The following is a 24,714-nucleotide window of genomic DNA, read 5'->3' on the forward strand; positions in this document are numbered from 1 at the left end:
TACGATAATTATTGCTATTGGTCAAATTTACAATTTTGCATACTTTCCGTTAGAATCTGCCCAGCTTTACTGAAAACTCGTTGCTTCCTTTGATTTAAACGCTAAATCAAAAGAATGTGTTTAGAAGGAAATATAATTCCTGAAGAGGCTTTTACGAGTACTAAAAGGTATGTCCCTGGTGTAACTACGCAGAAAAAATTGGCATTTTTGTTGACGAATTCTGTTAAAATGCCGAATGAATCCTTTTGGAGACATTTAAGACTGAGCATTTTTCAATTTGATAACAATGAACTGTTTGAGCCCTTTGGGTATCACAATAAGTCCAAATGAAGTTCCCTTACGATCAATGAATCATTTGTTATGCTATGATTCATCTTGTAAGCAGAAGAAGTTATTTTGTGACTTTTGAGGTTGTGTTACTTATGTGCGAAAATAATTGCAGTCGTATTGTGTTCCAGGGAAGTGGGGATATTTCAGAGGAAAATAACTCGACCGAAAAATAACTGGACCGGTCATACCTTCTCCTCTTATTGTGTTATTTGCTTAAAACTCATGCTACCACTTATAATTTACTACCTATGAAATAGTTCCTTTTCAAATGAGCTAAGCTCTTTTGAAAAGGAACTATTTCATAGTCGGCTCTTTCATATAAAAAGATCTACCTCTGTTAAAGTTTCATATTCATGACCCAGGTATTCAAATTCAAGATATGTAATTCTATTTACATGCACTAAAAATTTCAAGATAATTTGCCAAAGTTTTAAACATGAATAACGTCGCGAAAAATGACCTCTTTGTACACAAATGAAGTAACTTTTGTCTTTCTGAATGTTGTGTGTGGGAATAAATATAGTCGTGAAATAGATTGAGTGTGATTTGTCTTCTGGTATTAGGTTTCAAAGAGATATTTTCGGATCAAGTAAAGACGTAAGTGCGACGAGAGTTAGGTTTTTGTTGGGGAGGATGTGGAAAAGTAGAATAAAATTGGCATGAAGAACGGATAATTCGGGGCTTATATTTTCTGGCATATTTCCTTCCTTCCGGCATGAAAGTCCCAGCAAGGACCCTTGATAATCTAATTAAATAATGATTGATTATATTAGCTTTGGCTGGCCTTCCTTCTTGCTTACGAAGGAAAGTAATCGGAGGCTTGTTAGTCAAATGGAACAACTATCCATTTCAGGATAAATGTCATGGAAACTCCTTTCCCCACCGTTAAAACGTATAGACTTAAAATTAGAGTCAAATATGTCTGTTTAATCTCGGCGAGTCCCGAATCAATAGAACCACAGACGAGGCTAAAGAGACCTTGCTCCCAGAGTGGCAACACAACACCAGACCCTCGTAATCCAGGCGTGAGTCAGCCGGACACCGGAGCCTTTGAAATTCCAACGGTCACCCACAAAATGCATTCCGCCACGCCCCGCGCGGAACAATGCGATAGCCGTCCGCGAACGCGAGCTTTTGCCGGGGCAGCGCGATACATAATTTGCTGTAGTGAGCAGTAGGGTGTCCCAAGACATAATGGAAAATTTTTTTTTCGCGAAATCAAATACGCATACCCTCTATTTTTTTCTGTTTGGCCTAACAAACTCATATAATAAATATTATTGCGATTAAATTATGATAACACCTGCCGACTTAATCCCAAACATGAGAAATGAAAATTTGTCCTGGGTTAGTATGGAAGGGTTCCAGAAATTAATGCTTATTTATTAAATAAAACAACAATATGCCCAAATCGTGTTTACTGTTTGACAAGTAAATAAAATTACTCTATAAATTTTCTTTTTAAAGTTTGCTTTTTGCAGTCAGGATAAATCTTCCGGTGTTCTTGTACGCAACGTAACAAAAATTGCTTTTGTTCCTCCTCCACCGTGATTACACCGTGGTAGTCTTGGATCAACTTGACCGCTCTTTCAGCTGCATCGTTGACTGCCCTCAGCGTTGAAACCTTCTTTCTGGCTTCTTGAAACGAAGCATTACTTGACCACGTAGCAGGACATTCGTGTAGAAAACTGTCATCAATTTTGAGGCGATCGAACAATGACTTGCTTCTGACTGAAATGAAGTCGTAGATGTTTTTCTCTGAAATATAACAAGAGAAAGTCAGTTCACAAAATTGTGATTTAAACAGAAAACTAAAGAAACAACTTCTATATTTACTTATTTAACTTACCATACAATGGACCGCAAAGTTCTTCCTTAGATGGGATGTAACGTTTGCCATGAGTTGATAAATTCTCTTTGGTTAAATTTTCAACCATTTTGCCTTTAGTTTCTTGATCCACATCATCGTCAAACAGTGACAAGACAGAAATTTCATCAGTCAAGTACCATAAATGCTGGATTATCTTCTGTAAAGCTGCTTTTGAGATGCTTTTATCAATTTTTTCGTAAGCCTTCATTGACTTCAAAAAGCACAAATCTTGGTAAGGTGCTTTTACTGCCAAAATACATTGGAGCCATGGCTTGACATAGGATGTCACTATGAACAGGCAAACGTCTAACAGCGCTGTCTTATCCTTGATCGTAATTTTGAATTGATCACTTAGTAATGATATTTTTAGGGAATAAATTGCTCTCGCCATCCATCGAGCTTGGTGCATAGCACCTGGAGGTCGAATTTTAAATTTTCTTTGTGTATCTCCGCCTAAAAATATCACAGAAAGCTCTATCAACTCTCGATAGTCATCTCTGACTATTTCTTTGGTCAGTTCAGTTCGGTAAAACTCAAGGAGATTGTCAATTTCGGAAACAGTCAGGTGCAATGCGAGCTTTTTTTTATAGCACTGTGCTTTATCTGGATCGACACCATTCCAGTTATCTCGGAACTTTTTGAAGAGTGGAATGTCGGGATTTGCAGTCACTTGACTGATTTTTACTTCGAACACGCTTTTTAACACCAATTCATACACGTGATGGCGGCAAGCAAAAATGAGCATATCTCTATTAAGTTTTTGTTCAAGAAGCACACAGGCGCCATTGATATGACCCGTATTTGAAGCCGTAGTATCACAACAAAGAATTTGCACTTTATCTTCGAGATTCCAGTCTACAATCGCGTTCCAAACAGCCTGCGCCTGTCCGCTTCCTGAAGAGCTTTCCAACCTTGGCACATTAATAAGTTGTTCTTTATTTGCATATGAAATAACTATTGGAAGACGTTCTTCTTTTGATTTTCGAGTATCTAAAGCAGGCAACAGTTTGCCATCCCAGTGAACAGTCACAACATCTGGTACCTCGTTTTGAAAACGAACTTTTATGGCTTCCGCACGCTCTTTCCGTTTTTCCGTACGAATTCTTTGAATCGAGGACTTACTTATAGGAAATTCATCAGTATTATATCCAAGTGCCTCAATGGTAGCTTCAAGAATAAACACTGAATCTCGCATGCTTAACTGACACCTATCTAGCACTGCTACTAATTTTGGAGTAATGAAATTTTTCCGCATAGTTGTTTCACTGGTTCCGGGTTGTTTGTTCTGGATCAGAGTTGGAAAATCTTCTTTTAAATGCATGTCATTTTCATTAGAATCAGAAGATGAGTCGTTTTGTAACGGCTCATTAGATGATGTTGAAGGAGTTGAGGTGGAAAAATATGTAGCACGTCGCTTTTCTTCTTCAATAGTTCTGAGGCGCGCCCTTTCCTCTTTATAAGCCAGTTTTTTGTCCACTCCTGCTAAGTGACCAGGCCGACCTGGCTCTCTCTGTCGCTGTAAGAAGATTCTGTCTTCATCTATTTTTATTAATTGAAGCGCATCGGCGTGTGCAATGTCAAACAAATTATCTAAGTTGTTGACAAATTGTTGTCGGCGCTGCTTAAATACGCTTTGGATTTTTTGCGCATTTTTTTGTAACTCCCTCCAAAATTGATATAAGTTCACTAGTTTCTTCACACAATTAGGGAAAGATTTGGTAGGTATACGCGCCTTTTCCCAAAAGATAATACACTCGCGAATAGTGAGATTTGCACTTTCATTGACAGTTAACGTCACTTCACGGATATTATAAAATAAAACTGCCAGAACTTGTCCATTAGAGGGGAGTTTTGAACCTTTTATTTGATACTTTACGCACCCTATTAAAAATATACCCTTTTTAGAACTACGTAATTCCACTGACATGTTCATTGTTCACTGATTGAAAACAATACTTTTACTTACAAAATATCAAGTGATCACAAACACATCGACGCGTTAACACGCTTTCACAACGCACAAGCAAAACCTGCTTCACTGAACAATCACTACGGACATCCAACGTGACTCTAGCGAGTTCCAGCTCGCACTGATAGCGTATCACATGTTCACCTGCCTCCCCTCCAACTCCCGCGTCACCAGTATTGCCCGATCTAACACTAAGCTATCAGTTTAATTACTTTATTTACACACCTTGTACAATGTACAATTGTACAATGTGGTGCATTTTTCGCTAAATTCGCATTAACCGGTGGGCGCGCCGCCGCACTCCGTGCGACATACTTTGTATTTCATGGTTATCAAAAAAAACTGTAGGGTGCGCTACCTGTGAGTCTAGCCATTTGTACTTCGTCTAATTTGTGCACATTGTGGCAGTAATTGTGTGCTTACCATCTCATTGTCAGTTCCATTCGGGCGTACAAACTTGAGGTGTTGGGTTTTGGTGCGTTTCTTGCGGTGGGACCCTTCGTTGGGCTCGCCGCCCGTTCGGCATACTTCGTATTTCTTGGTTATAAAAAAAACCAGCCATCATACCAGTCACCAGACCAAGTTCAAACATCATATATTAGTTACCCATTACTTAAAAAATTTATATTCAGGTAAAACTGCTGCATCAGTCGCCATAGGGTTATCATATGGAAGGTTTTCCGCGGCGCCTTCCTTCGCAAATACTGACATGTTTCAACACAAGTCGGCACGGGTTTCCGAGGTCCTACGTATATAAAATTTTATTTACAATTGTTTTGACGTCGTATAAATAAATTAAGAGGGTATGCGTTCCAAAAAAATGACTTCGATTTTTTTGGGACACCCTAGTGAGCAGTCTGAATCCCGCCTTTTTTTTTAATGTTCGCCCAGCTCCGTTCCCATTCGTATACGGACGACTCAAAACACATGAAATTCGCAACAACGCTGCTCAAGTTGCTGGGTAGATAGAGTGCACTGAATACCAAGAAAGGATATTGAGAACTATATTTCTCCGTAATTATCCCCAATTTTCCTAAGTGAAATATTAATTTTAGTTTTTTATAATAAAAACTGCGGAAATACACAGAAAAGTTACGTATTTACTCGATCACGACCAGTTGCGGATCCAGAATAGGGACAGGGGTGCTAGATTGGGAGGACTGGTGGGTAATCTCCCAACGGAAGTGGGGGTCTGTACAAAATTACTATTATCTATAGTGTAAATTTGATACCCAAAGGGGGGAATATATAGTGGTCATCGTTTGAATACTAACTTATTCTTGTCGTGGTTTTGTTATCTTCATATGATCAAGATACTTTGTTAACGATAAAACAGTATCGAAGCCATGGTGGGTGTTCATAAACATTAAGAATGGATTTACCGGTTGAATTTTATTTATCTACATCGTGATTCCACTGGGAGCAACCGTAAATGCAACACTTAATCAATATTAACGAGAAATTATGTAAAAATCTAATATAAATTAGTTTCAGTTTACAAATTGAAATGTTTCCTTTAGAATCTCTTTATCGCCGATAAAGGTCACAAGGTTTAAATATGTAAATGACATCTGCAAACATCCAACATAAACCAACAAATGGTATTGAGGAATCATTCTGACTGGTTTTGCAAATCGGGTATCAAATTGTGTTGCTAACTGGCGCACTTTTTTCCGGAGGAACAGTGGTACTATTTGACATGTTGACTTTTCGAAGGCAATGTAATTCTCAAATGAAAACTGAGATAGCCTGAAGACTTTTTATAAAAAAATTACGTTAAAGACATATTTATAAATAAAATACTTAGCATTTACTTTAGCTCAGGTTTATTTGGTATTTAGCTGCAAAACCAAATACAATTAACGTACATAAAATTCGACACTGTAAAATCCCGCTAGTTCACATTGAAAATGTTAGAATTTACCATAAAACTGCTTAATATTGCTTTAACCATAGCTTTTATTTTGCCATTTAGCTGCAAAAGACATGGTATTGATCCCAGGTATCCGGCAACTCAATCGGTGTACACAAAATTCGACACAGTTTAGAGAGAGAGAGAGAGAAATTTTCCATTGGTGAATTTAGACCTCAACGTCGAAATCTTTGTTTGAACGGAAGCAGGTCTTTTAAATTTTCAACGTTGAAACCACCACATTTTTTCCATCCAATTTTTTCCCAAGGGGTCGAAAATTGCGGTCGTCGGACTTCAGCTCTCTGCAAGGGTCCCTGAAAACCAGAACACCTCGTTCATGGCGATCTGTGGGGTGGTGTGCGCTGGCATATTCATGAGTAGATTTGCACTTGCGAATAATTAAAGGGGAGAATTAAATGATTTAATGACCCAAAACCTCGTCTTTCATTTACACGCGCGCAGGTTGCTGTGTATGGCACGACGGAGGCATGGACATCAGCCATTTACTCCGAAATCGTCAAGTGGGGATGCAATTCATCAAGTAAATGAGCACAGTGTACGCTTATTTTTATTCTTAAGATGAGGACTACCCAGGCTTGGGCACGTTAAGCACAGAATATATGCAGTGTTTAGGCGCCGACCTCGAGGCTTGGAATTTAATCCCTACAACGGTGGGAGTTGCAAGCATAATTATATGTAAAGGAGGGAATACGTCAGCAGAATTCCCTCGCAAAAACTATGCCACCACTTCTGTGGTCATTGTGCTGTTTCTGGCTACAGGTTAATTTATCCTGCAGCTCTGTGAACTGCAAGTTAAGATGAACTCTTGATTGGTGCATTCAGCAAACGTATGCTCGAGCCTGTATTTGAGAGCAATTTTTAACCATGTAGATTTCAGCGGAAAGAGAATATGGAGATGGAAATTTTGTTGAAAACTCTTGGTAAAATTTCATGATTTTTCTCGCTGAGCACAGTGTAGATAAAAATTTAGCTCATTCGACCATAAATTGTTCAAAAGAAGGTACGATTTTGAGTATTTTAAACATTGAGTCCCAGGAATAATTTATAAAGGGTTTTCTTTTTTTTTCGGAAAAAAAATAATTCTCTTATCTTGCCGTTTGGTAAAATATCTCGAATATTTTATCAATCTATAATAGCCCACCCGTCGTTGAATCGGGGGAGACGTTGCCCCGTAGAACTGAAAACCATGGAATTCGTAGTCACATATCAGGATTTTGGTAAAAAAAGAACAAAGTAGGTATGATGACGTTATATAGGTATTATGTACCGTGCATGCATGAAGAGCACTCCATGTACCGTGCATGACGTCAGCTTGTATCCCGCTCCACAACATCGATCGTTAGGTGTGTGTACGTGCGCACCTGGACCTGGAAACAGGTTCATTGATGAAGTTTTCCGTGTCGCTCTGAAAAATACCCATTCTGAATTTATGTAAGGCTAGATGCTTAGCATGTAGCCTCTGAATCTAGTTAAATGTACAAAACATATATGAGGGGTTGAGAAGCCAATGGGTACAAGTAATTTTTTCTCAACGGAGTAAGGTATAGATAATTGTTAGAAGAAATACACAAAAATTTGATTGCTAAGAGATGCGAGTGTCTCTCTGATATGAGCCTAAAACGAGTGTTAAATCAAATGCTGAACATCTAATTAATCCAGTTCATTTTTTTACCTAATTTATGTAACGAACTCTGCGTAGGAATCACGTGTACCCCTTGGCTTCTCACTTACTCATATAAATATGAAAAATAATCATGTGGTAGCATTGCACTTAATCTAGGCCTACCGGTTGCATATGTCTATCTGCTTGAGTTTATTAAGAGCGAGAAAAAATCGATCAACGAGAACTGAACAGCAATTTTAAAGTTTTTAAAAATATCGAACGCAGCAGTTTACTACTCCTAGATAACTTTTTTTACACTATGAATGACATCGAACAGTGGAAACCCTATCTCATTCGCTCACTTGATGGTTCCTGTCAGGTTAACTCGTAAATCAAATCCAGATAGAAAACAGCAGTTGCCAATCGTAAAGCTGTATTCGATGATTTATTTCTTTATTACCGGAAAAAATCGCGGTATTGCCACCTGCGCAGCGTTAAAGTCACCTACAAACTCACTTTAAAAATTCCACGGAGGAAAAAGCATCATTTGCCTTGACGACCGAATGCGGCGGAGGTAGAGAATGCTTTGTAGTCAAACTTGGTGTGAATTTGTGAGATCTAGGTTCGAATCCCGGTCAAGGGAAATGATTTTTCCTCATTGGAATTTTCGCACATCATGAGTGTTTATATCCTATTTCTACCTGGTTTTAGCATTATCTCATCCTAATAATTTATTTCTTGCAATCAAAATTGTAGATTTTTTTCATGCGTGGAATGGAAAAAAGGTTTTCATATTCATATAATAGAAAATTATTTAGCTACATGCTTCGTTTTCTTGATCGTTCAATAGTCGTACCAAATTTTCAAAAGAAAAAGTAAATTTTTGTACATTCTCACCGAATTTATTTCATTATTTATTCATCATTAAATGTGTGTAACATTATATTCGAAACTTGTTTTCTTTAAAATCCTTCTTTTTTCAATCATGTCTTCGATACCACTCTTTTAACTTAGATTTAACTCATTTAGACAAAACATAATTGCCAAAGAAGCCACATATTCTACCGAGAGCATTTTGCATCCGATTTAATAGTTTCACTAGGCATAGTGCGGTATCCGACATGTTGATACAAATAAATGACATACCCAGTTCCCCTGATTATCATATATGATTTATTAAAACAAAATATTTTAATTTACTTATGTTTGAACGTTTATGATGAGCGTTCACTGACTATGGCTACTTTATAAATTATATTCCGTATAGTTCATTGACCTTGTTAAGTAGTTATACTAAATTCCAATGCAAGCTGTCCATAAACTTCATTTCTGTATCATGGTTACTTGTATTCAGTATAAGAAATATTTGCCCTGGTATCCCGTTATTAAATCTTATTTTATATTTTGTTTGAACACAAATTTCCGAGGTGATAATATGAACTTTTTTTTAATTTTTATATTTTACATAGGAATGTGAATTTTCTAGTTCCAAAGCCTAATCTTTCTTAATTTAAAAGATCATTTCTTTATTTGGGGCCGAAGATTTTTAATAAATTACCTTGTTTGATCAAAGATTTAAAGGGTATAAATAAGTTTTGTAAAAAGGCCAAAGATTGGTTGTTGTCCCATGGTGATATGGATGATCATTTTGATGTTTGTGAATAATATACATATTATTATATATTATTTTTATATTTTTGTGAAAGGAGGAAAAAGAAATTAATTTTGCTCTGTCCATATATTATACTTTGTTCTTGTTTATTGTAAGTTATTGTCACATATATGTTTCATAGTGATAATGTTTCAAAAAATTAAATATACTTTCTTTTTGTTTTCTGGTCTGCCGTGAAATTAATTTTTAAGATGGTAGCTCCCATGCTAGTTTTTTCAACCATTAAAGATACCTAAAGCTCCATTTGTGTTGTCCTGTTAGAAAAAAAGTGTACACTCAAGGTTGGAGTATTAAATTCAAATTCAAAACTATGCATTTTCTCGGATTTTCTTGCTAGTCAATTGGCTTGTGGACAACCGTTTCGTGAACAATGCTGCCAGTGTCTTCAGATTGAAGGTGGTTTCTTCATTGAATATATGTCGTAGGTTGGTTGGGTGCTACCCTATGATTGGCTGTCTCCTAGATGAGTATTTTCCAACCACTGTGAATGAGATATTCGTCGTCTCTGTTCAACGGTGCTTATCAGTTTTATTTTGAATTTTTGCATTTCACAATCACCAACGATAATAAGACTTAATTCCATATGGCGTGAAAATGATTTTTGAAGTGAAAACTTCTTTAGCGGCGTTAAGCGCTTTTGCGGGATGGGGAAAAAGCATAGAATTCGCGTAAGCGTTACCGACCCGACACCGCGATCGCTACAGCGAGATATAAATATGTATAGTGTGTATAGTGTATACAATGGTATAGGTTGCGTCACAGCTATACTTTTACATACTGAATACTGGCATCTGTCTGCTTCTAGTTCTATACTGTACATTTTCTATACAGTGCGCATTATTTTGTAGACTGTTAATAGAGATTAATATATACACTTTGTTAATATATTGCTAATATATAGACTGTTAAAGTCTTTTTGTTTTAAAAATATTAAAATTGAAAGTAAAAATCTATAGTGTATATTGTATAAGTTCATTAAATATAAAGAGCTCGTGCATGAACGTGCAGAAAAGTGTACCCGCTATAAAAATACAGGACAGTACAATTTAAGGCAGTTTCTTTTATGTGCATAATGAACAATTATAGGTTTAAAGCATATCAAATAAAAGAAATAAAAGCATATTATATTTTAATATATAAATGATTTAACTTTCTATTCATACACGTCGTATTATTAATATATATTTAATAATAAACAGTTTGCTGAAAGAAATAATTTCAATTTTTGTTGAAAAATGAGTATTACTGGAAAAATTAGTTCTTTAATAATATTAAATCTATATGAAAAATAAATGGATACTAATTATTTCAGTTTTCACTTCTGTCGGCCAGTCCCACGACTGCCCCGTTTTTTTTAATATAGTGTATTCTAAGTAATTTCACATATTTATATATTAAATTAGTATTTTTATCTAATGAAAGCTACCACTCATAATTATTCTACGTGATTTTGAATTATAATTTCAAGTAGGTATTGGATGAAATCGGTTTGAATATCGCAAGTCGTATTTTTCAGCTATTACGTGCGTTAAGTCTTCGAGGGTCGTTCTGCCCCTGTTAATTGTGGCCATTAAAGCCTATTTCAGCCTTGCATCCTCCCGCACGCCGATGGAATTACCAAAGTTTGGGCCATTTGACGGAACATTCACTTCACAAAGTTAGCGCGGCAGACGCGAGCAAACTAACGACTATTTCGGTATATCTCCAAAATATTCACCTCGGCGAAACATCACGACGGATAATAACACTTCAACATGTTAAACTTTCTTGTCAGAAATAACCAGATATGAGTCTGAGGGAGAGATAAAATCCTTATGATAACGCCATAACGCTACGTTAGCAAAAATTATGTTAAGTATATAATTCATGAAGTAATAATTTAAAAAAATCCCTTGCCTCCAAAAACATTAATTCTAACAAAAATTATTTATTATCTTTTTAGACATAGAAAGGTGTCTCTTGCAATCTTAATACTTTCTGATTTGAAAGTAATAATTTTTTAAAGGGTTTAAAGTTTTTTAAGCAAACCCATTTCATTTGGTGAAGCGAAATGAAATAGGAAAGTGGTGTAGTGGTCCGAAATAGTCGTTAGTTTGCTCGCGTCTGCCGAGCTAACTTTGTGAAGTGAACGTTCCGTGATTTCATCGGCACAGTTACAGCAATATTTGTATCATAAAAAATTTACTTGCAATTTTTTTTCTACCATTTTGATCTATATATTGTTGTGGCTTAGCTCAAGCATTGCACAACTCTATGGTATCTTATTATAAAATACAAATAAATATTTATAAAAGTTTTGGCGTGTTTGCCCTGAATTAAAAAATTGCTAATACCGGCTTAGGTATAATTTTTATTTATTTTCGTACCATCAAAACTTTCACAGAATATGCAGAGAAGTCGACAAAAATTATGATAAGTTTTACTCCAAAAGCATTATTATCCGTCGTACAAACGGTTACACCACTTCGCTGAACTTTGGTGGAATAATTGTCAAATATGACATTAGATTTTCTGTTCGTTCTCTTAGTTATTGTTGTTTTAGAAAGCTTTATTGTAGAAATATTCATAATCAATATTTTGATTGCACGAAAAACCTAACAGTTACATTTTATAGACTTAAAGTGAAAATACCCTTAGTAATACTCAAATTTGTTTCTTTTTTCAATTTAAAAAAATAGAGGTACCTATTTCATTCATATGAAAAATTTTAAGAAATTAAAAATGAGCAAGAATTTTAAATACTAACTATGCCATGGCACAATCATTGAACAAAATTTGTCAATTACAATCCGGCAATATCTTATGTTATTCCATTCAATGAGCTTCCGACTCAAAATAAAATTTCAAAACTTTACAAAAGACAATAAATTTGGAGGCGAAGACGTAAATGTATGCTTAGTCTTCAAACCTAAGAAACTGTCTGCTTCATCTAGTATTTGATTTTGTATTTTCCTGTGGAATCATTTTATGCCACAATGCGCTTGCTCTGTTTTGAATTAGTCGTCACCGGTGACTAATATATATAGCACGCATGGCACTTTACATGACGTCATCTGCGTCAGTTGTTATGAAATTTGCCAAAAAAAAGTCGCAAAGAATTCCAGCCGTTTCATCACTAGTGCTAGATTTCTGCATTTATTTTCAAAATTCAGGCATTACAATTTTCATGCGTTCCGCCAAGCTGGGAGACCTTTGAACGTCCAGCCCAGATCGCAAAATTTCCGTTTCGCCTTTCACGAACAAATGTTCGCGCACAGGTTTTTTCTGAGCCCCTTGACGAACGACGGTCATCTACATCATGGCTCTCCATTCACCACAGGAAATGCGGGAATAAGAAGAGAAAAATGAGGAGGTGGCATGAAGATAAATCTGCCAGTACAGTAAATCATTACTTCTCCACTGTCGTGCGTACTTTATTTCGAAATAATTTACTTTCCAAAAACCCTAGAAATGCCCGAAGTAGTAGAATAATTTATTTTCTCGGTTTTACCAAACAGAATTTTTGACTGCATATTACTAGTGGTAGAGATTTTAACAATGTGTCATTCATTCTTGCATTTGTAATTTCCTTCGTTTCCTCCTGGTATATGTGGTGTACGTTTTACCACGTAACCATCAGCAATGCAGGAGGGCCAATGTATTTATTAAATTATAAAATTTAAGTATTCTTGCAAAGATATACTTCATAAAACATACTGTAGCAGTTTTTATTAATTTACCTTTCCACTATCTTCAACTGAATCGTCTTTTACTCATCCACATCTCTCTTAATAATATTTTTGGAATAATTTATCAGCATAATAATTAGATGATTTGCTAAGCAATATTTTCATCCAAACGTTGAAAGTATATAAGTATTCATATTATTATAATATTGATTAGCAAAAGTAAAGAATTAAGTAGGTAAATAATAAGGAAAATTTAGGTAAATTAACAAAACTACAACTGCTTTCTACAACCTAACCTTTCATCGTCAATTATCGCCATTATTCGTCCTCCGATTCGTAAATGTATAATCGTCTACTAGTAGTGATACAGTTTCATTATCAAGAGTAATGGTACATTTGGTTCTTATGTTTACTGAATGTAAATGGAATTCTACAAGGTTAAGGCCCCAACAATTCAATTTTAAGGATATTTTTTCCTGAAAAACAAATTTGAAAAATGTTTTGATTGTAGTAGCATTAATTAATCATATTAAGTACTTCAACTATGGCTTGCTATGACATAATATGACATATTTTCCTATTCATTTTCAATTTAATTCCGTGCGCATTATTATTCCTTATTCAACTCAAAATTGTGCGCAAAATTAATGGTTTGCCAAAAGGGCGACAAAAATAAGATGAAGTCGGTCTCGGTTGATGGAGACTGTAAAAACGCGTTGGGGTCTCGAGGAATCATCGTCATCATCATTAGCTCGCTCCTAGTTTAGGGCGCGGCCACTGGACCGTTTTATGCGTGCAAAAGGGACAGTGGTGGACTAAGATCGTTAATATCCGATGAGGGAGTCTGGGTCGTGACAGCGTCTCTGCGGGAGATCCTTCCTTCCTTTGCATCGGCGATCCACGGAAACCCCTTTGCAGCGCATTTGTCGCCGACACATGGTGAGACGAGAAACGGCCCCCCCATTAATCATCGCGATGGTGGACGAAGCATGCAGCAGGAGGGTGGAGATAGATCCCATTCAGTCGTCATCCAACCTCGATGCCTTCGTCTCCTTAGTGGCACATGTATAGGGTTGCGGCTATGGGTCTAGTAGGCTGTGGAAATCTCTACGTCGTGTTTCGGTATTTCACATTTTGTAAGGTGTCGTGATGGTTTCTATCTAATTGCGGTATTTCGGATTTATATTTTGATGGCCTATATCTGGATTTTAAATTACTAGTGAAGTCTTAGGAGATATATTATGAGGCGTTATATTCTGTTTTGAAAGGAAAAGTACCACCACACATTAACTTGTGTCAATCGTTTCTACTGTTAAACTTAAAATCCTCATTTGAAATGGAGGCTTAGTGAATAAATATTCAATAAGATATATTCTAGTAAAATAAAATCTGAACTATAATGTTCTTTTAAGACTTTAATTGGATCAGGCTTGGCTTAATCTCTAGGGAAACATATCTTTATTTTATATAACGCTTATAACACCCATATTTTATTTATAATTGATAGTGTTGCGTTGTACATCACCTCTTTTTAAAATACTGTTTAAGGTTTTTCGGTGGTAGAGTCCACTTTTTCTTGAGCTCAAATTATTTTTTAGGGTGCAGGGAATTAAGTAAAAAGGATCATTGCTTTTAGGCTCAAAGTTAGGATAGAGAGGGTGGCGACCTTTGGTAGCATTTTGAGGAAATCTCCACTTTGTGTTTCGGTGTACGCCCCTTTATTCATGTGCTATTCATCATTTACCTGATTCTGGTTCTAACCTGAGCTCACACTATTCATCAGACTTCATGGATTTTAAGAAACTTAGATACCTTAAGGCTTAGAAGGCAGGTTCTTATTGTAGATTTGTTTGCACTAGTTGATAAATGACGACATAAAAAATTCCTATTTATATTTTTTTTGTATTACTCTAGATAATTTGATAAATGTGAAACAAAATGTTACTCTATTAGTCTCAACCCTGAAGGGCGAGACTCCTACAAAACTCGAGTAAGGCCAGAAGATCTCCAGCGATGCATTTTGGACGTAGAGTCCTACCAGGTAATCGCTGCTACTCCTAAGCAGTTGGACTGACGTCATCATTTTTTTCTAGCCTGAAATCATCCATATGTTACATATATAAGCTAAAGCGTTTCCTCTGCATATAATTTATTATGAGCACTCACAACTTCATAATGGTTAAACGTATAGTTTTTTTCTCTTTATCCATGCAGTAAATGATAGATGATGCATCTTTATACCAGCTACTGTTTTTTTAAGGAGCTAAACACTTCCAATGAGAGCTTCATCACTAGCTTGTAACCCAAGAAAGTGGCTCCTCTTTGTAAAAGCATCATCCTATCCCTACTATTATTGGATTGGGAAGGTCCCACAGTCCATTTGTATCATCTATCCGTCGACGTTTCGTCTGAATTACCAGACGTCTTTTTTGAAAACCTCTCCCATCCATCTTCGGCCACCCCTCTCTTTGCTTCTGAGAACACCCTTAGAAGGGTCGTCTTGAAGAGGGATATGTATAAGGTTTCGCAAAAGCAGAAGAGAGAAAGAGAATGGAAGGAAGAAGCATTTCTCAGATTCAATGCATCGAATGATCCCCTTGTCAGAGGGTCTCCCTCCAAATATGGTGGTTGATGTCTCCCGAACCATTTCTCACGCCTTCCAAATCAGCCCTTACTTATTTTCTGAAACCAAGGGATGATGATAGGTTTAGTTCAGCAATGTTCTTTCAGAGTAAAATAGATTTTTCTTATAAATGCAGTATACCTGCTAGAATCACCTTCCGCGATGATTTAGTAGTCTCTTTATTGTATATTACCTTTTTTAATTAATTTTTTTCATAAAATTTTTACCCTACAGAACCATGATGGTTGACTGTAGTCTCTTTCGGAGGGAATGTTTTTCCCGTGTTTTTTTCCTGGAAGTTGATACATAAAAAGAGCCATGGTATTATAAATAGAGGCTCCAATTGGATACATCTTTTCCTTCAGTTTTTTCTGGAAAACTTTTATTCTGCAAAGTGCACTTACAAAACGTAATTATTACCTCTGAGAGGCAAAATACTTTTTGTGACGGTTTGGACACTTTCTTGGTACTAAATTGTAGTGGCTGATTCATCATTTGTGCATATTACGACATAATTCTCTCCTCTCAAGAGATTATCTTTATATACTTAGGGTATTAAGAATTCCTCTTTACGGCATTTCATAAAGAATCTTGGCCCTTTGTGAAATAAGTAAAGAATTCGGGAACAAAATAAAAATTGACCTTATCTGCCGCACAATTTTATCTTTCAACTATCAGCTTTATTTTCAATGAAATTTAGAAATGCATGTCCTAAAGTCAATTGGAATAGAAATGACTCTCCGAAAAAGGTTTTCCTATTGGTTAGGATGCCTTCACTCGAGAGAAGAATAAGTTATAACTACTCCTAGGACTCATACCCAGTCAGACAAGTGTACTAAGACACGGCCATGCTACATCCGCCCCCTTAAGCCTTGCCCCGGGTGTTCGAGAGACTCCTCACCGTCGCGTCGGCTGGTTGGTACTCAATCTCTATTTCCCTAGTCCCCTATGCAGATCCTTTTTTTTGCTGGCAATAATAGCTGAATCTATGTAATTTTTGGTTGGAATGCGCGGCGTTTATTCCTCAAAAACGATTTCTTTAAAGGAAAAACCGGCTGAATTCTGGTGAAAAAGAGATGAAACTATTTATTTTAGTCTTTGAAATGATGTTTATTGGTCTACTTGAGAACTTTAATTGCTATTAAACTTTGTGCCGTTCATGCTCCTAAATGCACTGTTCAATATTTGACTACCTTGGAGCAAATTATACACAGTCTTGCTTAAAGTAAATAAACAATTCAAAATTAATCCCCTCATCTGTGTATTCCAATAGATATAATGTCACTCTGTCACTATAAAAATTATGCAGCCTTATTTTCAACTAGTTGCAGATATTTAACCTTTCGTCAGGCGCAATGTTGGAATTGTTGATTTCAGGCGCAATGTGTCTGACAGGTAAAGAAGTTAAAAATTATTATTAACTCTTAGCATGGCAGTACACCTTTTGAGTAAAAAGCACAATTATTTATGTTTTTGAACTCTAACAAGAAGCATTTCGTACTATGCAAAAACCACTCACTTTACATGCCGTCATATGGCCCAGCACCGATCGAGCAAGGTGCGATTTAACGTGCTCTATACGCTATCAAGTATTACTGTACGCTAAGTATTTAGTCATGTGAATTCTATAAGATCAGTTTTTTTTTATTTTACTAACTTAATAAGTTAATAATGCATTTATTTAGACTTATTTTGCCATTATTTTGTTAAATTATGCCAAATATCCGCCACTGATCTGTTGGCGTAAATGCGAAAATCAGCAGGCTGCATAGAGCGTGTCGGAACAAAAAGCTACCATAAGCGTCAAGGGTCTATGTAATCTGGAAATAAATTAAAATATACGTTTCAACTGAAATTAACTCCATAGCATTATGTATGAAAAATTACGCGAACTAACTGATATCCCTTTTCTTGGATTAAATGTCGCCTTTATTCATTTCTTCTTTGACGGACTACTATTGAACTTGAGTTTCGTAGAATTCCATGTTTCATTATTTAGAACGTAGAATTCCATATGTCATTGAGTCACATCTTACGAAATTACTCGAAATGCATTTATAGAGTTTTATTCCTACTTTACCATCGCTGAAAAGCTTGTTTTTACGATGGAAGTGGACACATTTCATATTAATCCTTATCTCTATTAAACCCTGCATCAATTTATTACGTTTATCGAAACCATAATTCACCCTTAATATAATAGACGTAAAGTGGGGGTGTGTTTGGCTCATTGGCCGTAACATTAGCGTGTTCTTGTAGTGGATGCTTCCCGTCTGGATTCAAAGCCCTATGCCCATCCCCTCTTCACCACCCTTTGTATATCCGTCCACTGTCCCTCAACTCAATCCAAGCGAAAGCAATTTTCTGTCCGCTGCTCAAAACAGAATCTCCTTTTCCACGACAGCTATTCTTCTGTTTGTTTCCCCTCTTTTTTATAGCCGGAGCTTTCCCCGCTCACCGCAATGATTTGCAGTTTCCACCAGCATCCAAAGGGCCCTTGAAACATTTGTCAAATCTTGTCACACGCAAAACCCCAACGAAAAAAAAAAAATAGAGAAGGGATGCATGTACGAATGGGAGAATCCCCTCCTGTCCCTTGTATTCCTGCACTCCCTACACTTACAACGAACCGACCTTAGCAGTCAAAATGATATACGGCTGTACTTAAAACTTTTGTTTCTTGATGTATTAGGACGATTTTCCCATAATGTCCACATCATTTTAAATATAATTTATTAGCCATTTTTATACGTAATGTGAACGATTTACTCAAAAAAGCTCGTGAAAATATCGAATAACGAACTTCGGGAATCAAATCAAAAGCACTTTTTTTAACTTTGTCAACTACAAAACTCATCAAATCTGAAGATTAGAGTATCATTTTTTCACCTCGATCTCAGGTTAAAAATTACATATAAAAGTATTATAATGATGTTGATGGGTTGCGTAATTAGGTACTTAATATTTCAATTTCTAAGTGGGTAAATTTGAAAAAATGACTAATTTTACTGTGCACAGAACTCGTACTTTTATTTTTTCCACTGGATGCATATATGGACATTTATCCCAAGTTCGCGATGCTTGGATATATTCTCATAGCTTTATCCCTAAATTAAAATAGCAAAATTATCAAAACCTGATTTCCATAGAATGGTAGTATTATGCCAACAGATCGAGATACCAATTTTCTATGTGCGACGGCACGTCACTTTTATTGCCACGGGAGCGATGGATTATCTATCTACTCCTTCTGCCCTCTGCACTGAAATTTTGAAGCTTTCTGCGTTCGTCCGGCGTCGGTGGGGCTTAAAAGTTATGATCCCGCTTTCCACTAGAGATTCCGTCCTCTTCCGTAAATAATGTTACTCTACCTATTCATATATCTGGTCCCACTTGTATTTAACTTGTATCCTATGGAATTTTGACCGTCCTTCCTCTTCCTGGAATGAATGGTTCGACACAGCAGGCTGTTATTACACAGATATATCTAGCATACACAGACGTGCATGGCTTTTTATTAACTCTTTCATTCTAGATTCATGTGGTTGAATAAGGGATGGTTCGTCATTCCATCGATAGGTAATATGTTCTTATTAACTTCACCTTATTTTGTTTTACTTTTGAAGCTGAGAATGACACAGGACGTAAAAATATTTAATGTGTTACTAAGTGTTAATTTAGCGTGAAAAATTGATTAGCGTGATTAAAAAAAAATGAAAGATAAATTCCCAATGCCCAAAGGCGAAATCACTTTTGCATCACTGTTATTAATTAGGCAGATGAAGTCCATGACAAGCCCATTACTTTTTCAAAGTTTACAATGACTTCCCTTTATTTCTGTGTATTTGGCTATGTTTTATTTTTGTGCGTAGCGATAACACCAGGAAAATCAAGCTATTAAAAAAATGCACAATAAGTTTTCTTGGTTTACGTAATAGCACATCTGATGAAGCACACATGGTTGATTAGCATTAAACTTTGGGTGAATTAAGTGATATCCTTTCAATGAATACCGTTTTAGCGCGCATTAAGTATATTAAATTTTTTTAGCTTTATACAAGATTTACAAGATTTAAAAAAAATGGTACGGGGCTTATTTCACTAATCAAGAAAGTTATTTTTTACATTTTTGATCTGTATAATCCATTTTCTGTTTCTACGACAGGGTCAAATACTCCTAGCATAGAGTCCGTAGAAGCACAAAATGATCCATCAAATGAAGTAATGAGACTGCACGGTATAACTCTTTCAATGAAAAGTTTTAATGAAAAACTCAAGACGCATACCCCTGGATGCATATTATTGCTAATGACATACATTTGAAAAATTTAACATTTATAATCCAAATTCACTGCCCCAGAAAGTGGCTCATTGGAATAAAGATGATGTGCCGTATATTTATTTCAAAAGAAATTTGTAATTTAACACAAAAGAGCGTATGTCTTTTCATAATGAAAGGAAAAGTAAAATTCAACCCGGTAAAATTCAATTGTGCAATCCATGAGGTTAGCATATATCATTCATATGCCAGCCAAGTACGTTGTATGAGCTTTGTGTGGTTGTAGAAGGTACCTTTTAATACCTTAAACGAATTTATCATAAAAATAATGAATAGAGATTATTTGCACACAATCGATGAATTTCTCAATTTGCATTCAACTCCTTTTAAATACTTTTTCTTTTTTCATGAAGTTTTTGCGTGGAAATTTTAAGAGAGGCACAATGTATCTCATTGTATTACTATGATATTGAAGCAAATAATCTAAATTAATAGGATGAATAATATCGGGTTTTAATTTTTTCTAATTCAAATTATAAGTTTTTATGTGATATCGCTCAATATTATACGTGATTAATAAGTTTTTAGAAAGTATTTTAAAAATGTCACCCTTGCGAAGCTTTATGTGATAACGATAGATAAATGAAGGAAATGATTAGGAGTATAAATTTTAACCTCTTAGTCTTGAGTTTCAAAGCGTAACCTGAGCCAGTTGATTATGAAACGTGATTTGGGTGAATTTTCCCTTAGTATATAATTTATAAACTCTGTAACTAGGGCCAGTGTTTACTTGAAATTTTTATCTATGTCTTCCATCAATTTTATCCTTTATCCCCACGGAGAATTTCCTGGAATGGAATCATAAATATATGCAAAATGTACATTTATGTTCAGGGAGCATTTAATTAGTTTTATAGGCTATGTACCCTCTTTTCTACTGATTAAAGCGTGTGAAACAAATGTCGTTATGGAACTCTTAATTATCTCTCTAATGCCATACTTAAACATTGGAAGACCCGAGGGGCATATTCGTTCTGTCATGCAACTAGCTCATTTTTTCAGTAAAGAATCAAGCCTGAATTCCCAATGTCATGAAACAGCATGATGAAACCGTGGCCAAGAACGGAGAGATAATTAATGGGTCATTAATTTGAATAACATGCCGATTCCAGAATTTATGTTCTGCTGTTTAATCGAGAAATTAAATATGATGTTAACAGTGTTGCCACGGATACATAACCTCAGAGGTAAGAGCTTACCCGAGATCAATCATCACTGCACGCCACTGACCAGATTCATTTCGTTATTTATTGTTGGAATGGTGTTGACACAATACATACAATTCTAAATTGTCGGCAGATACATTCCTCTTAAAGCGGAGCCCTCGTATCCATCAACGAAATTGGGAGTGGCTTTTCTCAACGCTCTCTTTCTCTCTCTTTTTCTCTTATCTTCCCAGCGTTGTTCTGGCAACGGAAAGAGATTTGCCATCTCTGACGGGGACCTCTGCTCTACAGATAGGGACGAACGGGCGAGGAAGAGTTAAGGGTGTTGGTAGATAGAACGTTAAAGGGGAAACATGGCAGGAAGCGATGGGGATGGAGGAAAAAAAATAGTGAGTGGCAAGCCCCAAGCACGCACGAGGTATCCCGTTCTCACAACGTGGATTATCGAGGCCAGTATGTAGAAGGCAATGTCAATAGATTAACGCTAGGGAGCAATTGGTGTAATATTCAAGTTTCCATCTGTCAATGGTGATAGATTTTGAATTAATGGAAAAATTAGCATGAGTCCTTAGAACGCACAATGTCGTAGTCATTTTTATTATGCGCCTTTTGTTCGTGTTTTGTTACTTCTAACCGTGAATCATGGAAGAATACATACGGAAATTAGAGGACGATACGGATAAGATATAGAATTGAGAAATAAACTCGAGATAAAACATCGTTGTGGCTAAGAAACCGCGCAATTTCAGTATCGTAACGACAATTATCCCCAAATTTGGACCCCATATGTATACCGGGCACAGGTTCTTAGGAAGAGTAACACCTCTTAAATGATTATAAGCATAAAAAGCACTGAGGAGACAAAGTGCACGAGTAAAATGGGCTAATTTTACCTTTTCAGTGTAAATTTTCACTACCGCGTGCGCTGCAGTTAGATGGTACTTCCGCAGAAGAATTATAAATGCCGTTGCGTAAGCGTTAACTTTTTCGATTAAAATTGTGAAATTAATATTCCTTCAAGTCCTTTATTTAAAATTGTTGCTATCTTTTCTATAAATCGGCCTTTCCTCACTGCCATAAGACGTCGCGCCCTGCTCAAGATTGATAACCTAATAATCTTAATCCCTCCTTTATATCCAATAGGTGCAGGGAGAGTACTACTCTTCATAAAAACAATGCTGAGACAATGCGATTATTTCATAAATTTTCAAAAAATCAGAATGGCTATTATTTTTTTAAGAAATGGTTTGAAGGCATTATCATATCAAAAAAAAATTGTGCATCTTTCCACGCTGTAAAGGAACAGAAAAAAACTAACCAATTAGTCTACACTCTAATAGAAGGCCGGAAATTCCTCGCCAGAGTTCTATCGTACTTATCAACTCCATTACGTCACGTTGAGGGAAGGACGGTACTACGATGGTGACTCAAATGTTGTGAGACCACTCATAGGATAGCTGCGAGCGTAAGTATCACCATCGTTGGAGTGGAGTATGAGTGAAATGGACAAAGGAGGAGACGAAGGGGAATGTGGGTTGGGCTGAGTCCCGGGGTCTGGCGAGGGATAGCCCGGACGAAATAAAGATAGGCGGCGATGTGTGGATTGGCAGGGGTTTTGGCCCGAGTGGTAACGTGGTGGACGTAAAATCGTTATTCCGGGACAAAGAACACGCGCCAGTTCCCCACACGTATCTGATGTGGGCGAGGATTATAGGCCGTGTTAACACAAAAGAAAGGGACGTGAGATGAGTTAATCTACATTCTAATAAATTTTAGCAAATGTATCCTTTTTACTGGAATAGAAAATTGTCTATCGTCATCGTAGGTAAGTTCGCATATATCCTATGGCTTACTTCTATAATAAATTTTAAAAATTTTCTGTAATTTTCCGGTCAAAACATTAACACATAATTCCCATGATAAATTAATTCACAGTTATTCTTCTTGATCTCAGGGTTTATCCAAAATATCTGAATGAATAGGTGAGGGTAGAGCTCACTCCAGACTAAGAATCGTGTGTAAAAAATAGCACATAATCAGCACAGGGGGCCAATTATTTCTCTCTGGCACACCAATTCTCACTTCACAACTCGAAATTTTCTAGGGGGTGTCCGAAGGCTTCATTCGATATTTGAAGCCGGTTCCTTCATGCCAGAAACCAAACGCTATCGAATTAATAGAATGAAGTGCTGAGGTTGAATAATTGCTCCTAATTTGAGAGTATCTTTATAAAAGTGTTACAGAAGATGGGTACTTTTTCCATAGACTGGCGCTCATCATAGTCGGCTGATAACTCAGGACTGGAAAATATGTTACAAGTTTGTAATAAAATGTTCTGTTGCTGGTTCGATTAACTATAGGTTAAAGATTTGATGGTAAGACGCAATGAATTAAAAAACAGCCACTTTACTGTCAGAAGTCTTGGTTACACCACTTACTGGTGGTGTAGTACCACTATATAATCTAGCATACCTGACTGGTAATTGAAAGATTTCAGTTTGAATCCCGCTTTTGGCAAATGATTTTTTTTTATACAGGATTCCACCTACGCTATATATTTGCACCCATGCGCATGACTGCGCACAATTTCTCTTGTTACGCGCACTGAATTTTTTTCTCGTTAATGATGGAAATACGGAAATTACTGCGGTAATCAAAATTTTTGTTTCGAAAAGAGGCGGAGAGAATGGGTTGTAGAAATAGAATTAAAAAGATAAACATGTAAAGAAATATTTCCAGGCAAGATTACCTTTTATTTCTTCCAGAGTCCAAATTTACGGAAGGCAGGGTAAAAAAGAAAGAATCTCATTAACCCCTTTTATTTTCTCTGCCGGCTGTTGGCTGAGAAAGAAGTTTGTTTTTATTTCCCATGGACTGTTAGAGAGCACTCGGAGTAGTTGGAATAAGAAGTTACGTGAACGAAAACCGCGGAAATGGTATGATTAGACTAACTCTTCCACTCTGGAAATAACACTTTCCTAATCAATGAATGAATGAAATGCTAGATGCTTGTCCAGAAAGTATCAAAATATGTGCATGGTCAGTATTGTTCGTAATCTTAAGAAAAGAATTATACAAAGCTCACGAAGAGAATCTGAATGAGCAATCCATTGTATCACAAGGATGTCATTTGCTCAGAGATAATAAAAAAATGTATTCTATCTATATCGATATTTTACCTAGAATTCCAGCAGAGTGGAAGAGAGGTAACATGGTACGTAGATAATAGATTTAAACTGAATCGCTTCGAAGGAGACCAACCATATGAATACTCGATATTGAGTACATGGCACTAGAGCAAATTAAGCCATTATCCTGGGAATTTGCTACAAAGATAATTTAATTAGTGTAAAATAGGGGAGATTTGGCTATTAGATATCAGGTGAGTGCAGAATCAAAAACGAAACGCCAGTAAATTTAGATGCGCTTTAACTCAATATAGGTAGTAAATTGCCGATAAAATGAAATATAAGCTTTTTTTACAGGTATTCCCGAATATTAATACAAATTATTATTCAGTACTTATTGGTTGCACTTAAAA

General features: G+C 36.2%; 1 protein-coding gene across 1 annotated transcript; it reads right to left on the bottom strand.

The window, feature by feature from the left end:
• Positions 1-1,652: 1,652 nt before the first annotated feature.
• LOC124166947 lies at positions 1,653-3,969 on the bottom strand. Its single transcript, XM_046544666.1, has 2 exons — positions 2,180-3,969; positions 1,653-2,088 (listed from the first exon to the last, which is right to left on the bottom strand). The coding sequence occupies exons 1-2, from the start codon at positions 3,519-3,521 to the stop codon at positions 1,772-1,774; spliced, it is 1,659 nt and encodes a 552-aa protein (XP_046400622.1). The 5' UTR covers positions 3,522-3,969; the 3' UTR covers positions 1,653-1,771.
• Positions 3,970-24,714: the final 20,745 nt, after the last annotated feature.

The sequence above is a fragment of the Ischnura elegans genome, chromosome 10 (genome assembly GCF_921293095.1).
Source record: "Ischnura elegans chromosome 10, ioIscEleg1.1, whole genome shotgun sequence".
NCBI classification, from domain to species: domain Eukaryota; kingdom Metazoa; phylum Arthropoda; class Insecta; order Odonata; family Coenagrionidae; genus Ischnura; species Ischnura elegans.